This window comes from Salvelinus fontinalis, chromosome 4, assembly GCF_029448725.1.
Source record: "Salvelinus fontinalis isolate EN_2023a chromosome 4, ASM2944872v1, whole genome shotgun sequence".
NCBI lineage: Eukaryota > Metazoa > Chordata > Actinopteri > Salmoniformes > Salmonidae > Salvelinus > Salvelinus fontinalis.
The window spans coordinates 46,808,930-46,825,500 of record NC_074668.1 but is presented as its reverse complement, the minus strand read 5'-3'; the positions used below and the strand labels follow the sequence as shown (position 1 = coordinate 46,825,500).

The window sequence follows — 16,571 nt, the reverse complement described above, 5'->3', positions numbered from 1 at the left end:
GGGATGTCCAGATTGTCTAGAAATGCATGCATGCGAGCTGTGTCAGGAAGAGCCTCTGATGAGTAAAGAGCAGAGTAGAATTGCTTAAATTGATTGTTGATTTCTTTGGGATTGGTAGAAGTTACATCAGCTACAACACAGATTTCAGGTATGGTGCTGCGAGCAGGGGATTGTCAAAGCTGATGAGATAACAACTTGCCAGCTTTCTCTCCGTGTTCATAGAATTTTTGCCTCGACTTGCCTCGATTTTTGCCTCGACTCCCACCAAACAAACCGAAGCTGCACCCTTTGTTTGGTGGGAAGATTGTCAAATTCCGATTGGTGTAACAGTCTCTCTTTGTAGAGTTCAGGAGTTGGAGAAGAGCCTTGTGAAGACTTACAGAAAACGTTTGACCTCTGTCATTGCCAACAAAGGGTATATAACAAAGTATTGAGATAAACTTTTGTTATTGACCAAATACTTATTTTCCACCATAATTTGCAAATAAATTCATAAAAAATCCTACAATGTGATTTTCTGGATTTTTTTTCTCATTTTGTCTGTTGTTGAAGTGTACCTATAATGAAAATTACAGGCCTCTCTCATCTTTTTAAGTGGGAGAACTTGCACAATTGGTGGCTGACTAAATACTTTTTTGCCCCACTGTATATATACACATATATAGATACACACATGTACTTTAAAACATTTAATTAAATAAGTAAATAGGAAAACAAACCCAGTCAAATTCAACATTTGTATAAATGTAACCCTCTGTTGAATATTCTAACAAGCCAGAATATCGAAAATTGACAAACGCTTGGCATTTAATACCCGTCCTGCAGTGTTCGCTCGGCTGTACAACCTGCAAACCCGTGCCATCCGCCACCAAGCACCAGGGCGGACCAATATGAGAGCAAAATTGCAAGATTACGTTATAATGCTGTAATTCCATCAAATTGTTGTTTTATGCAACAGAATAAGGGGTTGTTAGAATGCTCATCTGTCTGTGTTCTACTGAGGATGGGCCTCTGGAAAATGTACGATATCTTTGGGTGATACCGCATTCCAGAGCATGAGTTAATGGGGCGGCAGGTAGGCTAGTGGTTAGCGCGTTGGGCCAATAACCAGAAGGTTGCTAGATCAAATCCCCGAACTGACAAGTAAAAAAAGTCTGTTGTTCTGCCCCTGAACAAGGCAGTTAACTCAATGTTCCTAGGTCGTCATTGTAAATAAGAATTTGTTCTTAACTGACTTGCCTAGTTAAATAAAGGTTAAATAAAGAAAGTTATGTTTCTGTTATAAAAGGTACCAGGGAGAGATGACTCCAGGGCCAGACATTGGAGTCTACACAATGAGAACTGATTTTACAGCAGATACTGTCTGCTGTGAATTCTAAGTATCTTTCATACAAATCTTAACCTTGTGACCCATTCCATTTATCTGTTGTTTGTCATGTAGACTGAAGGAGGATGGACTTTGCTATAAAATGCTGTGGCTCAAACCAGCTCGTTGAGTTCTCATTGATCACCTCCAGGGGTGATTACCGACCAGCTCCATTACTGCAGTAATTAAATAAAGTTTGATTGTTTTGAAGAAATCTAAAAAAGTCTCTCCTTTTGATTACAAAAGTTCCACCACACCAACCAGTCAAATAGTAAAGAATAATACACATGGTCCTTTGGGAGTATAAACTTGTATGTATTAAACATGTCTAAAGAAGGCCAGTTGAATTGCTTCTTTAAGCAGGACAACAGTTTTCAGCTGTGCTAACATAATTGCAAAAGGGTTTTCTAATGATCAATTAGCCTTTTAAAATTATAAACTTGGATTAGCTAACACAACCTGCCATTGGAACACAGGAGTGATGGTTGCTGATAATGTAGATATTCCATTAAAAAAAAAAAATTGGCCGTTTCAAGCTACAATAGTCATTTACAACATTAACAATGTCTACACTGTATTTCTGATCAATTTGATGTTATTTTAATGGACAAAAAATGTGCTTTTCTTTCAAAAACATGGACACTTCTAAGTGACCCCAAACTTTTGAACGGTAGTGTACATACCATCATTGTTCATAACGTTAAGTTACTGGATGAATAATTGTCATTTTTTTGGCAGCATGGTGGGCACATCTCTAAACAAGATATGAATTCCCTATTTGGTCTACTTGACTAGTTGATTAGTCATTTGGGTTCGATTCCAAATTAAATGTTACAAAATGAACATGGTGGGGGAGGTGTTTGTCAAGAATTAATAGTAAATTGTTCGCCCTGGATCGGAGCACCGAGAAAATGCGTCTTCACATGTTACTGCTCACCAGCGCCCCCTAGGCATTCTATTTCTATGGCTGGCTTCTCCCCTGTCTGCAATTCAGCTTGCCACCAGAAAACATTTGTCTCACTGTGTCACGATCGTGTGGCGGATTGATGGACCAAAATGCAGCATTTGGAAAGTAAGCCATCTTCTTTTATTTTAAAAGATGACGAAAAATAAACACGAAACACTTAATACAAACTAACAAAACAACAAACGATCGTGAAGCTAATAAACGTCGTGCACATAAAACAGGCTACAAACGTTCTGACATAGACAATTACTCACAACCAATGAGAGCCTATGGCTACCCTAAATAAGGCTCCCAATCAGAGACAACCGAAATCAGCTGTCTCTAATTGGGAACTCATTCAGGTAACCATAGACTCTCCTAGATAACTAAACATACATAGACAACGCTAGACATCTGAACTCAACACAAACCCATATACTACACCCAATAACCCCTTTACCATAGAAACACCCAAAACCAACAAAACATAAACATTCCCCATGTCACACCCTGACCTAACTAAAATAATAAAGAAAACAAAGAATACTAAGGCCAGGGCGTGACATAACCCCCCCCTTAAGGTGCGAACTCCGGGCGCACCATTACACAGTCTAGGGGAGGGTCTGGGTGGGCTTCCATCCACGGTGGCGGCTCCGGCTCTGGTTGTGGTCACCACAGTCCCTAACCACCTCCTAGGCTTCCTCCAAATGACCCCCCTCCACATTAACCCCATTGCATTAAGGGGCAGTTCCGGACTAAGGGGCAGCTCCGGACTAAGGGCCAGTACCAGGGTAAGGGGCAGTACCAGGGTCAGGGGCAGTACCAGGGTCAGGGGCAGTACCAGGGTCAGGACCAGGGTAAGGGGCAGCACCAGGGTAAGCGGCAGCACCAGGGTAAGGGGCAGCTCCGGACTGAGGAATGGCAGCTCCGGACTGAGGAATGGCAGCTCCGGACTGAGGGACGGCCCATGGCTGGCTAACGGATCTGGCTGCTCATGGCTGGCTAACGGATCTGGCTGCTCATGGCTGGCTGACGGATCTGGCTGCTCATGGCTGGCTGACGGATCTGGCTGCTCATGGCTGGCTGACGGATCTGGCTGCTCATGGCTGGCTGACGGATCTGGCTGCTCATGGCTGGCTGACGGATCTGGCTGCTCATGGCTGGCTGACGGATCTGGCTGCTCATGGCTAGCTGACGGATCTGGCTGCTCATGGCTAGCTGACGGATCTGGCTGCTCATGGCTAGCTGACGGATCTGGCTGCTCATGGCTAGCTGACGGATCTGGCTGCTCATGGCTAGCTGACGGATCTGGCTGCTCATGGCTAGCTGACGGATCTGGCTGCTCATGGCTAGCTGACGGATCTGGCTGCTCATGGCTAGCTGACGGATCTGGCTGCTCATGGCTGGCTGACGGATCTGGCTGCTCATGGCTGGCTGACGGATCTGGCTGCTCATGGCTGGCTGACGGATCTGGCTGCTCATGGCTGGCTGACGGATCTGGCTGCTCATGGCTGGCTGACGGATCTGGCTGCTCATGGCTGGCTGACGGATCTGGCTGCTCATGGCTGGCTGACGGATCTGGCGGCTCTGGCAGATCCTGTCTGGTTGGCGGCTCTGGCAGATCCTGTCTGGTTGGCGGCTCTGGCAGATCCTGTCTGGTTGGCGGCTCTGGCAGATCCTGTCTGGTTGGCGGCTCTGGCAGATCCTGTCTGGTTGGCGGCTCTGGCAGATCCTGTCTGGTTGGCGGCTCTGGCAGATCCTGTCTGGTTGGCGGCTCTGGCAGATCCTGTCTGGTTGGCGGCTCTGGCAGATCCTGTCTGGCTGGCGGCTCTGGCAGATCCTGTCTGGCTGGCGGCTCTGGCAGATCCTGTCTGGCTGGCGGCTCTGGCAGATCCTGTCTGGCTGGCGGCTCTAGCGGCTCCTGTCTGGCTGGCGGCTCTAGCGGCTCCTGTCTGGCTGGCGGCTCTAGCGGCTCCTGTCTGGCTGGCGGCTCTAGCGGCTCCTGTCTGGCTGGCGGCTCAGTGGGCTCATGGCAGACGGGCGGCTTTGCAGGCTCATGGCAGACGGGCGGCTTTGCAGGCTCATGGCAGACGGATGGCTCAGATGGCGCTGGGGAGACGGATGGCTCAGATGGCGCTGGGGAGACGGATGGCTCAGATGGCGCTTGGCAGACGGGCAGTTCAGTCATCGCTGTGCAGACGGCAGACTCCTGCCGGCTGAGGCGCACTGTAGGCCTGGTGCGTGGTGCCGGGACTGGTGGCACCGGGCTGGGGACACGCATCTCAGGGATAGTGCGGGGAGCAGCAACAGGACGCACAGGACTCTGGGGACACACAGGAGGCTTGGTGCGTGGTTTAGACACTGGTGGTAAAGGGCTGGAGACACGCACCATATAGCTAGTGCGTGGAGGAGGCACTGGTGGTACTGGGTTGGGGCGGGGAGGTGGCGCCGGAAATACCGGACCGTGCAGGCGTACTGGCTCCCTTGAACGCCGAGCCTGCCCAACCTCACCTGGTTGTATGCTCCCCGTCGCCTGACCAGTGCGGGGAGGTGGAATAACCCGCACCGGCCTATGTAGGCGAACCGGGGACACCATGCGTAAGGCTGGTGCCATGTACGCCGGCCCGAGGAGACGCACTGGTGACCAGATGCGTTGGGCCGGCTTCATGACATACGGCTCAACGCTCAGTCTAGCCCGGCCGATACGTGGAGCTGAAATGTACCGAACCGGGCTATGCACGCGTACAGGAGACACCGTGCGCTCTACTGCGTAACACGGTGTCTGCCCGTACTCTCGCTCTCCACGGTAAGTACAGGGAGTAGGCGCAGGTTTCCTACCTGACTTCGCCACACTCCCTTTAAGGCCCCCCCCAAGAAATTTTTGGGTTGTACTCACGGGTTTCCAGCCTTGTCTCCGTGCTGCCTCCTCATATCGCCTCCTCTCGGCTTTAGCTGCCTCCAGCTCTTCACGAGGAAGGCGATATTCTCCCGGTTGTGCCCACGGCCCCTTACCATCCAGTATCTCCTCCCATGTCCATGAATCCTGTGTAGGTAGGTCCTGTTGCCGCTTTCCATGCCGCTTGGTCCTATAATGGTGAGTAATTCTGTCACGATCGTGTGGCGGATTGATGGACCAAAATGCAGCATTTGGAAAGTAAGCCATCTTCTTTTATTTTAAAAGATGACGAAAAATAAACACGAAACACTTAATACAAACTAACAAAACAACAAACGATCGTGAAGCTAATAAACGTCGTGCACATAAAACAGGCTACAAACGTTCTGACATAGACAATTACTCACAACCAATGAGAGCCTATGGCTACCCTAAATAAGGCTCCCAATCAGAGACAACCGAAATCAGCTGTCTCTAATTGGGAACTCATTCAGGTAACCATAGACTCTCCTAGATAACTAAACATACATAGACAACGCTAGACATCTGAACTCAACACAAACCCATATACTACACCCAATAACCCCTTTACCATAGAAACACCCAAAACCAACAAAACATAAACATTCCCCATGTCACACCCTGACCTAACTAAAATAATAAAGAAAACAAAGAATACTAAGGCCAGGGCGTGACACACTGCTTCTCTCCATTTTGAATTGTCCAAATGAGAGACTGGTCTGTGCCATCCGCTTCAGGCATAGTATGTCCTACTGCAGTCCCTCTCTCGTTGGCATGTTTCATTGGTTAGAACAAAACACTTACGGGAAAAAGTGGTTTAGTTTAGTTTATTAATTCGACCATTTAAAAAAACAAGCACACAAAACTTAAAAGCCATACATGCACATGAATAAAATCATCGAGGATAACACACAATAAAGTCTGGGACTTATTTCCATTTTGGTCCTCTTCAGTGGTGGTGTGGATATTTGTTTCATATCCATGATAATAGTTTCTAATGATCATCATCATGATGTGTAACAACGGAAAAGTAAGATGGCACTTGGTGATAGGTAAGGAGAGGAAGGGGTGTTCTCTTCGTCAAAGATGACAGCAGATCAAAGATGACAGCAGAATGATATTCTGTTGAAAAGGTTGTTGAACCTACGCGTTGAGTGTTTGTCATGGAAACAGTGTTGGCAACAAGGCTCTTTGTCTCGAGTCGACAGAGTTTATTTCACACCGCAAAAATGGCAGTTAAATTTCACCACACTTTGTGTTTCATAAATATATACAGTACCGGTCAATTTTTAGAACACATACTCATTCAAGAGTTTTTCTTTATTTCTACTATTTTCTATAATAGTGAATACATCAAAACTATGAAATAACACATATGGAATCATGTAGTAACCAAAAAAGTGTTGAACAAATTATCAATTAGCCACCCTATGCCTTGATGACAGCCTTGCACACTCTTGGCATTCTCTCAACCAGCTTATATATAGTCATATATATACACCTGTAGGCATCATGCTGTATGAAGTATAAGTCCATGCCTTGTCTTTTGACACCTTTTACCATGCCACCTTTTGCCGTGCCTGTCATTTGCCGTGCCTGGCACTAGATATGTATTTTTGGCAGAAATGGTTTAATATCCTCCATGTCCTCTACTCTCTCCCTTCCTGTGCTGTTGTTGTTTGGTTGTTTGTCATGTCATTAGAGGATAGAGGACCGCGAGTGGAGGGGGAAAGGGGGATGAAGGGATAGAGGGATAAGTGGAGGGGGAAGGAGAATATGTCTCCATCCTTATTAAACAGAAAGGATGGAGGAGGACACTGTAGTCTGGCGCCTTTGGGTTACTCAGACCTCCGGTTGTGTGTGTCTGTGTGTCTGTATCAAATCAAATATTATTGGTCGCATACATATATTTAGCAGTGTGTGTATTTGCGTGTGTGTGTGCTTGCGCACACGCTGAGGTGCACTCACAAAGATCAATCAGGTCAGGCTAATATACTGTACCATCGTACAGAGGTTTCAGGACTTGACCTCTGTGTGAGAAACAACTGGCAGGTCACAGAGATGTCAACATCATCTGATGGTTGCTCTTGTGTTATGAGGCTGTTAGCGTAAACAGACAGAACAATAAGCAGATATATCAGTTCCCGTTCTCTATTACATTATCAGGCCGATTGAGTATAATTGAGTGATGTATTGGACTGTGAACCACAGATACAGAGTCACAAGCTCCAGGGATGGGGTGTCTTGTAGTTGTTAGCGTTGGATTTTGTTCGCTCAGGAATGTGAGTGGTGATTTACGACCTAAAGGTCAGGTCATAGATAATGTACACTACCGTTCAAAAGTTTGGGATCACTTAGAAATGGCCTTGTTTTTGAAAGAAAAGCAACATTTTTGTCCATTAATATAACATCAAATTGAGCAGAAATACAGTGTAGACATTGTTAATGTTTTGTTGGATTCGACATTTTGAACATTGAGATATTAAAGACATGATAGATCGGACGCATAGTATATTAAGGAGTGAAAGAGACTGGGTCTCTATAGAAAGACAAATAGCTGTGGAATGTGTTGGATGAGAGGAGAGCAACGTGTGAAACAGGGGAGACAGATGGACATCTGTGGATTAGATGAAGGAGGGGTTGAGGTCAGGAGGTGAGGACAGAGCAATAAAGGTTTGGTATCCTGTTACCCTCTTTATTAGCTTCCTGTAGAGCCATAAACTGTAAGGATTGGAGAGAGGGAGTGTCTTAAGTAAGATGAATATAACTATGATGGAGGGAAATGTTTTGCTGTCTGAATAAAGCTGTGCAGAACCTTTGGGAATAATTAAACTTGGTTAAAGCTTCTCTAGTGTCTGTGAGTTATTTACTCTGATAAATAAAAACCTAACAGTCGTAAATGACTATTGTAGCTGGAAACAGCAGATTTTTTATGGAATATCTACATAGGCGTACAGAGGCCCATTATCAGCAACCATCACTCCTGTGTTCCAATGGCAGGTTGTGTTAGCTAATCCAAGTTCCTCATTTTGATCATTAGAAAACCCTTTTCCAATTATGTTAGCACAGTTGAAAACTGTTGTTATGATTAAAGAAGCAATAAAACTGGCCTTCTTTAGACTAGTTGAGTATCTGGAGCATCAGCATTTGTGGGTTCGATTACAGGCTCAAAATGGCCAGAAACAAAGGAGTTTCTTCTGAAACTCGTTAGTCTATTCTTGTTCTGAGAAATGAAGGCTATTCCATGCGAGAAATTGCCAAGAAACGGAAGATCTCGTACTACGCTGTGTACTACTCCCTTCAAAGAACAGCGCAAACTGGCTCCAACCAGAATAGAAAGAGGAGTGGGAGGCCCCGGTGCACAACTGAGCAAGAGGACGAATACATTAGTGTCTAGTTTGAGAAACATATGCCTCACAAATGGTATGTGGTTGCAAAGGGCATCAGTGTCTTAACTGCACGATTTGCCAAGGCATGAAACTCTGAGCGCAGCCCAATCCAGAAATCTGTCAGTGGCTTCTGATTAAATTCAATTTTCACAGAACTGCTTGTTGAAATTTCGATGAGGCTCTTTTGTTCAGATATCAGTATGTGGGCTCGAGGCAGGGCATGAAATGGATAACGAATCCAGTTGTTTGTGTCATCCGTTTCGGGAAAGTACCTGTGTAATTGCGCACCCAACTCACTCAGGCGCTTCACCATATCATATTTGACATTGTCCGTAAGCTTGAGTTAATTGGGGGCCCCGTGTGGCTCAGTTGGTAGAGCATGGCGCTTGCAACGCCAGGGTTGTGGGTTTGATTCCCACGGGGGCCAGCACAAAAAAAAAAAGTATGAATGTACTTGTAAGTCGCTCTGGATAAGAGCGTCTGCTAAATGACGTAAATGTTAATTTGCACACAGGAAATCTTACAATGATGGAAAGACCTGTGTGTTGTCCTTGTTAATGCAGACAGAGAACAGCTCCAACTTCTTAATTATAGCCTCAATTTTGTCCCGCACATTGAATATAGTTGCGGAGAGTCCCTGTAATCCTAGATTCAGACCATTCAGGCGAGAAAAAACATCACCCAAATAGGCCAGAAATTCGGTCAGACAAGTGACAATTATCGTCAGTAAAGAAAACTTTAAACTTGTCTCTCAATTTTAAAAAAACGTGTCAATACTTTGCCCCAAATTGTTACATGGTCACTGCCCATATCATTGCATAGTGCAGAAAATACACGAGAGTTCAAGGGCCTTGCTTTAACAAAGTTAACCATTTTCACTGTACTGTCCAAAATATATTTCAAGCTGTCAGGCATTCCCTTGGCAGCAAGAGCCTCTTGGTGGATGCTGCAGTGTACCTAAGTGGCGTCGGGAGCAACTGCTTGCACGCGCATTACCACAACACTATGTCTCCCTGTCATGGCTTTTGCGCCATCAGTACAGATACCAACACATCTTCACCACCAAAGTCCATTTGATGTCACAAAGCTGTCCAGTACTTTAAAAATATCCTCTCCTGTTGTTCTGTTTCCAGTGGTTTGCAGAAGAGGATGTCTTCCTTAATTGACCCCCCATAAACGTAACAGACATATACCAGGAGCTGTGCCAGGCCCGCCACATCTGTTGACTCATCCAGCTGTAACGCATAGAATCCACTGGCTTGTATGCGAAGCAGTAATTGTTTCAAACATCTCCTGCCATGTCACTGATGCGTCGTGAAACAATGTTTGCGTCGTGAAACAATGTTGTTTGATGAAGGCATTGTCTGTATAGTTTTTTGGGCCTTTTCCATCAGCATTGTCATAGCCATATCCGCGGCAGCCTTGAAGAATAAAGTCCTCCACAATAGTATGGGGCTTGCCTGTCATAGCCACTCGGTAGCTCACCATATAAGATGCTTCTAGCCCCTTCTTATTAATAGTATCTGTTGCTTTTATACATGTCGTGCTACTCAAAAGTCGTCTTAATTCTCGCTAAAAAAACTCCCGTGGCTTATTTTTCAAATTGGCATGTTTTGTTTTTAAATGTCTGCGCAAGAGTGAAGGTTTCATTGAGTTGTGAGCTAGTACTTTTGCACATCTAACACACTGGCTGAGGAAAGGCACTACTCCCAATATAATTGAAGCCCAAATCAATGTTGTTCTCATCATATTTGCGCCTCTGAGATGGTCCAACGTCCTTGTCTGTTGTTCGGTGCTTTCCCGAGTAAGGAGGCAGTAGCTCTTCGGCTGCATCAGATTCACAACTGTCAGTGTTCATGCTAGCTGGGCTAACAGCAAATGTAGAATTACTGATGATAGCATTGGATGTGCTTGTGGAAGCAGAACAACTTGTGTGGTCGACAGGTGCATGTGTAGTACTGCTGGTAGTAACAGTACTACCAGTAGAGCTGTTATGTGTCTCTATGGACACGGGCCTTACTTTTTTTGACCATTTATCCAAGTTCCTCGGCGTACACACCACAGACAAATTGAAATGGTCCACCCACACAGACAGCGTGGTGAAGAAGGCGCAACAGCGCCTCTTCAACCTCAGGAGGCGGAAGAAATTTGGCTTGTCATCTAAATCACTCACAAACTTTTACAGATGCACAATCGAGAGCATCCTTTCGGGCTGTATCACCGCCTGGTACGGCAACTGCACCTCCCTTAACCGCAAGGCTCTCCAGGGGGTAGTGAGGTCTGCACAACGCATTTTATTTTTGGCAGTGAAACAAGGCTACTCAGGCGAGAACAAAAACTCACCCAAATGTATACCATTATAAAATATAAATGGACTGTTTGAAAATTGAATAATTATTGTTATTATTATTTTAAAATCTGAATCACATTTTTATTTGGCGTACCCCCAAAGGCATTGCGTGTACCCCTGGGGGTACTGTTTTAGACAATTGAGACATGGATTGTGTGTGTGCCATTCAGAAAGTGAATGGAATGGGCAAGACAAAATATTTACGTGCCTTTGAACAGGGTATAGTAGTAGGTTCCAGGTGCACCAGTTTGTGTCAAGAACTCCAACGCTGCTGGGTTTTTCAAGCTCAACAGTTTCCCGTGTGTATCAAGAATGGTCCCCCACCCAAAGGACATCCTGCCAACTTGACACAACTGTGGGAAGCATTGGAGTCAACATGGGCAAGCATCCCTGTGGAACGCGTTTGAGACCTTGTAGAGTCCATGCCCTGACAAATTGAAGCTGTTCTGAGGGCAAAACTCAATATTAGGAAGTTGTTCCTAATATTTTGTACACTGTGTATAAAACATTGAACGCAGTGATACAGTAGTTCCAAAGAAAGTAGTTCCAAAAAAGTAGTTTCAAAGAACATTTTCTCTGGACAAGGGGATAGATCATATTGTACATTTAAGCTAAAATCATTATTCAGTATGTAGGTTCATCCAACAACTTTGACCTGAAAATAAGGGATAATTGTCTAACCAATACTCTATATACTTTCCACTTGGACTCGGTCTATGAAGCTATTTTATAAATATCTGGCGTTCTCTCTCTCTCTCTCATTGTTCAAGCATTCCCATCCAGAACACAATGTGATTCCTCTTCATCCTCTTCTTCCTCAAGGCCATGTGATTGAGTGGAGGAGCACTGAAGGCCACCTCTGCTTTCATATTAAGATTAGCTTTACTGTATGGATGGTGCTCCAATGCATTTAGGAGAAGAATGGGGAGGACTCTCTCCTTCGCTATTGCTGAATCTTTCTCCAAGTCATCTTTTTCTTTCTTTCTGTCACACACACACACACACACACACACACACACACACACACACACACACACACACACACACACACACACACACACCAGTGGCGGTCGGTGCCATTTAATTTTTTTGTGAGCATGGTCTTATTTCTATTACAGCATATTGGATGACTGACATTCAAATTCCATTCACCCAGCTCAATGTAACATCAATAGGTTTAGGCTACTGCATGATTCTCAAATGTTCCCTGTACCCATCACGAGGTTGCTACAACCTAGCCTATGAATGAAAGTTTACAACGTAGGTGCACAGGTTGAGAGCATTTTGAGTAATCAAGGTGGCAGACCGTGACACATTCACATACCGTCTTACACACTCTTGCCTTCATCTAGCCGATCTAGGGTGTAATCATTAGTCCAACAGCTTCAAATGTCAGTGGAAGGAATCGGTGGAATGAATACATCCCCAGATCACACGCAAACACAGTTCACTTTCATAGCAACCACATACAAACAGCCTCATCACTTTGCTCATTGTATAGATAATTCCTTCTCGCACTCTCCTCCTCTCACCTTTTCCCTTCGCATGTGGACTTCAGTGTACAACACATCAGCTGTCTTTGACCAAGCCAAACCTTCATATCATGACCACTAACCTGAATTTGTATATTTGATTTGATTTGATACACACGGCCTACATTGTTGTCAAGGCATAGTCATCATAAATACTAACGTGTAAACCCGCTATAATCATGCAGTACATTGTACAATCATAATTTGGTTTAGCAGTTACACCGGCGGGCCCCGTTGGCAATATATTTCTAAAACCAAAAGCTTACTTTGACTTTGAAGAGTTACCATGTTGGATAGCCATAGCCAGCTAGCTAATATACTGTAGCATCCCTCTCTGTTTGAGCAGGGTGTTTGAGTAGGCTAAACTAGCTAGCAGCATTGCTAGCTAGGTGAAAGTATAAAAAAATACAACCAAATATAGCTGTGTATCTCTCTTGCTTCTCCTTCATTTTGGAAGAATTGTCTTTCTCTCTGAGTCAACTACTCAACACATTTTATGCAGTGTTACCTGTAGCTTATGCTTTCAGTACTAGATTCATTATCTGATATTTTGATTGAGTGGACAAAATGTCAGTTCATGCTGCAAGAGCTCTGATAGGTTGGAAGATGTGCTCCGGAATTTGTCATAATTACTGTGTAAGTCTATGGAAGGGGGCAAGAACCATGATCCTCCTTGGTTTTGTATTGAAGTCAATGTACCAAGAGGAGGACAGAAGCTAGCTGTCCTCTGGCTACAACATAGTGCTATCCTACATAGTGCTGCTGAAGCTACTGGACGTTCATTGCACAACAGTGTGTTTTAATCAATTATTTGGTGATGTGAAAATATTTAGTATAGTTTTATCTGAAAAGGAAGGTTTTTCATGTTTCACTATTAAAAAAATGAAATTCAGGAGCATGGTCCTCCCCTTCCTCCTCTGCGGAGCCTCCACTGACACACACACACACACACACAGAAATACAATACACAGATACTCTATCCACACTCCTCACTATAGCTGTACTGCATGTGGGTGGACTGGGGCTGAGTAGTGGCACACAGTGCATTGAGAGGTGCATAATGTATTAGATGCTACTGCTACCGTTGCTGCTATTAATGTGTTCACTAATGGACCTACCGGAGGTTCTATGTTGGAAATACCTTTTGAAGTAAGAGGGTCCCTCTGTGCACACCCTCACAATGGAACATCTGCAAACACACAAAAGCTTTTTATATGGACGATATCATTAACATACCACCTATTATTGTCTATATATATATATATATATATGTGTGTGTGTGTGTGTGTGTCTATATAGCGGGGGTAAGGCCCTTTATCTACTTCCCCAGAGTTAGATGAACTCATGGATACCATTTTTATGTATCCACGTGCAGTTTGAAGGAAGTTGCGTGAGCGCAATTGCTAACAAGCGTTAGCGCAATGACTGGAAGTCTATCGGTATCTGCTAGCATGCTAGTAGATACTGTACCCACAGACTTCCAGTCATTGCGCTAACGCTAGTTAGCATTGGCTCATGAAACTACCCCTAACGTCCTTCAAAATGGACACAGAGACAAAAAAATGCTGATTACATTCAATCTCTATGATATAAGGATGCTTGGAATAAAGAATAACACTTTTATTTTTTCTAGAAATATCCATGAGTGAATTATTCAAACCCATGACTTTTAACGTAGATCAGATTTTTGTCACTTTATTGTTTTTGAATGTCAGGAAGTGTTAGTCGAAAAAGGTAATTATGATTGATTGCGGTAATGGCCAAAGACACATCTGAGCATTTGGTACAAATCTATTAATACGCTGAAATGACATGCAGTGCACAAATCAGTGTTTGATTTAGCCCAATCACAATCAGTGGTTACCAGCAGGGAACTATTCAATACCACGGCATGTGTTAATATTTAGGCCTACCCTCCACTGTCCAATGACGAGAATGCATTGTCTGCAATGCATTGTTGATTCAATCAACCCTTTTGTGTCACTGGTTAAATATCTAATAATGCCTATGTTCTTATACATCCATCCATTCATCCATCCATCCCTCTCTTCCTTCAGACACTCTGTCAGTGCCTCGCTGGTCCCCACAGATCCCTCGGAGAGACCTGGGAAACTCCATAAAACACAGGTAACCTGTGTGTGTGTGTGTGTGTGTGTGTGTGTGTGTGTGTGTGTGTGTGTGTGTGTGTGTGTGTGTGTGTGTGTGTGTGTGTGTGTGTGTGTGTGTGTGTGTGTGTGTGTGTGTGTGTGTGTGTGTACTTGAATGAAGGTATGAGTGTTCAGGCATTAATTTGTGTGTGTGTGTGTGTCTTAATGTGTGTCTTCCTCTACCAGAGACAGACAGAATGTCAGTCCAATTTAAGGGGGCGCTAGCATAACTCCACTCCCTGGTCTATTCCTGTTTGAATGTCTGATGAATCCCAAATGCCACTGATCTCCAAATTAAACAGTACACCTCCGCTATTGGTCATGGGAATCTTCCAACGTACCGACTTTCTCTCTCCTTCTCCCTCTCTCGCTGTTTCTTTGTCCCTCCTCTCTCTCTTATTCTCTGTCTTTCTCCTTTTTCCCCTCCCCCTCTTTCTCTCAGCCTCAGAAGTACGTGGGTGTTAGCTCACTGCTGAAAGTTAATGACGAGGAAAGACAGTGGTTGTGCACACATGTCTTAATGCTTCATCAGCCAGATACGAGCTCAAATGTAATTTATATTGGCATTAAATCTCAAGCTGTTATTAAAAGGACAAATGCTAGTTTCTAGGGAGATGGACAACTTTATTTCTCTTTATACTCTTTCTGACATGGTGATTGCCATAGATCTCTATTTGTGCCTCGGTGTATCTTCAAAGATATCGCTCTTAGCACAGGTTATTATTCGTAAGTAAATCATAGCAATGCAATAAACTACTGGCTATAGCAACATCTCCCTGGGAATGAAAAAGATCTGTCAAATCATATCTCACCTTTAATGTCAGTCTCACGGTAACTTTGGCAGCGTATGTACGCCTGCCAAAACAATGTATCATTTAGGCCCCGACCACCAAAATTAGAGCGGGATGCCAGATTGAATTGTGCCCTCCCTGATTCTGTTTAGCACAGTACGAGGCAATACGAAGGTTCCTAATGAAGAGATTTGGATTCTGTCAACCCATTCCTATTCCATTACTCCAGCCAGCCCGCTGCTGGTACCCAGATGTCAGATCTATCAGAAAATAAACCCAGAGTTTTTCTTAAATTGGGCACTCAGATACTTCATCCAACCCCAAAGTAGGGAATTGCTTTTTATCATTCAAGACAATTGAGACACACTGTAGTCTTGCTCTGAACGCTGTGCCACGGGCTCTGCTGGGCTCCATCTTCATCTCTGTGAATGATTGCTGTGTTACTGTGTTGATGTAGCAGAATGGCCTTTGTCACAGCCTTTATTCACAGAGCTCACAGCCACGAACTGAACATTGGTGCAGAATATTGAAAGGAGTGGGGGCCCCCAAATTGAATCAAGGTGCATTGGAGATTGGAGCTAAAATTGTTGCGCGGTGGGGAAAGATGAGCCCTATAGGCGTCCATCTTTCTTATGTCATGGAAACGTTAACCTGCCAAAGAAATAATAATATTATCATATTTTTTATGTGACTTGTGAATATGAGGCATTCTATGACAAAAACCATTTGTCATCACAAGGTGAATGGGAATCATAATCCAAAAGGTCACAAGCAATCTGTGATATTTTTCTGCGATGATCCACACCTGGTGGCTTTTGTTTGCACTCGTTTATGCACGAACAAACAGGTAGAAGAGATGTCTTGTTTTGTTGATGTGCTCTGATCTCGCTCTCTTCCTCTCTCTCTTCTTGTGCTTGCAGGTTTTCCACCAAGTACTGGATGTCTCAGACATGCATAGTGTGTGGAAAAGGAATGTTGTTTGGACTTAAATGTAAAAACTGCAAGTAAGGTCCTTCCTAGTATTTCTTCTAATCTGTGTTCAAAAAACATTACTACGCCATTAGAAAAGTGTATTGCCGTGCATAACATGTTTATAAAAATGTATTTTGGTGTGCTTTAACAGAAGATAAACA

At 44.2% G+C, this 16,571-nt stretch overlaps 1 protein-coding gene across 4 annotated transcripts in view; it reads left to right on the top strand.

The window, feature by feature from the left end:
- The window catches only part of ksr2 (kinase suppressor of ras 2), a 197,218-nt gene that overhangs the window by 121,212 nt on the left and 59,435 nt on the right, over positions 1-16,571 (top strand). For all 4 annotated transcript variants that reach the window (XR_008759197.1, XM_055920366.1, XM_055920367.1 and 1 more), the window contains 2 exons: positions 14,558-14,627; positions 16,359-16,442. Coding sequence is in view for 3 of the 4 variants with exons in the window: in XM_055920366.1 (XP_055776341.1) it covers positions 14,558-14,627; positions 16,359-16,442 (154 nt within the window). In the remaining variant the exon portion in view is untranslated. The remainder of the gene's footprint in view (positions 1-14,557; positions 14,628-16,358; positions 16,443-16,571) is intronic.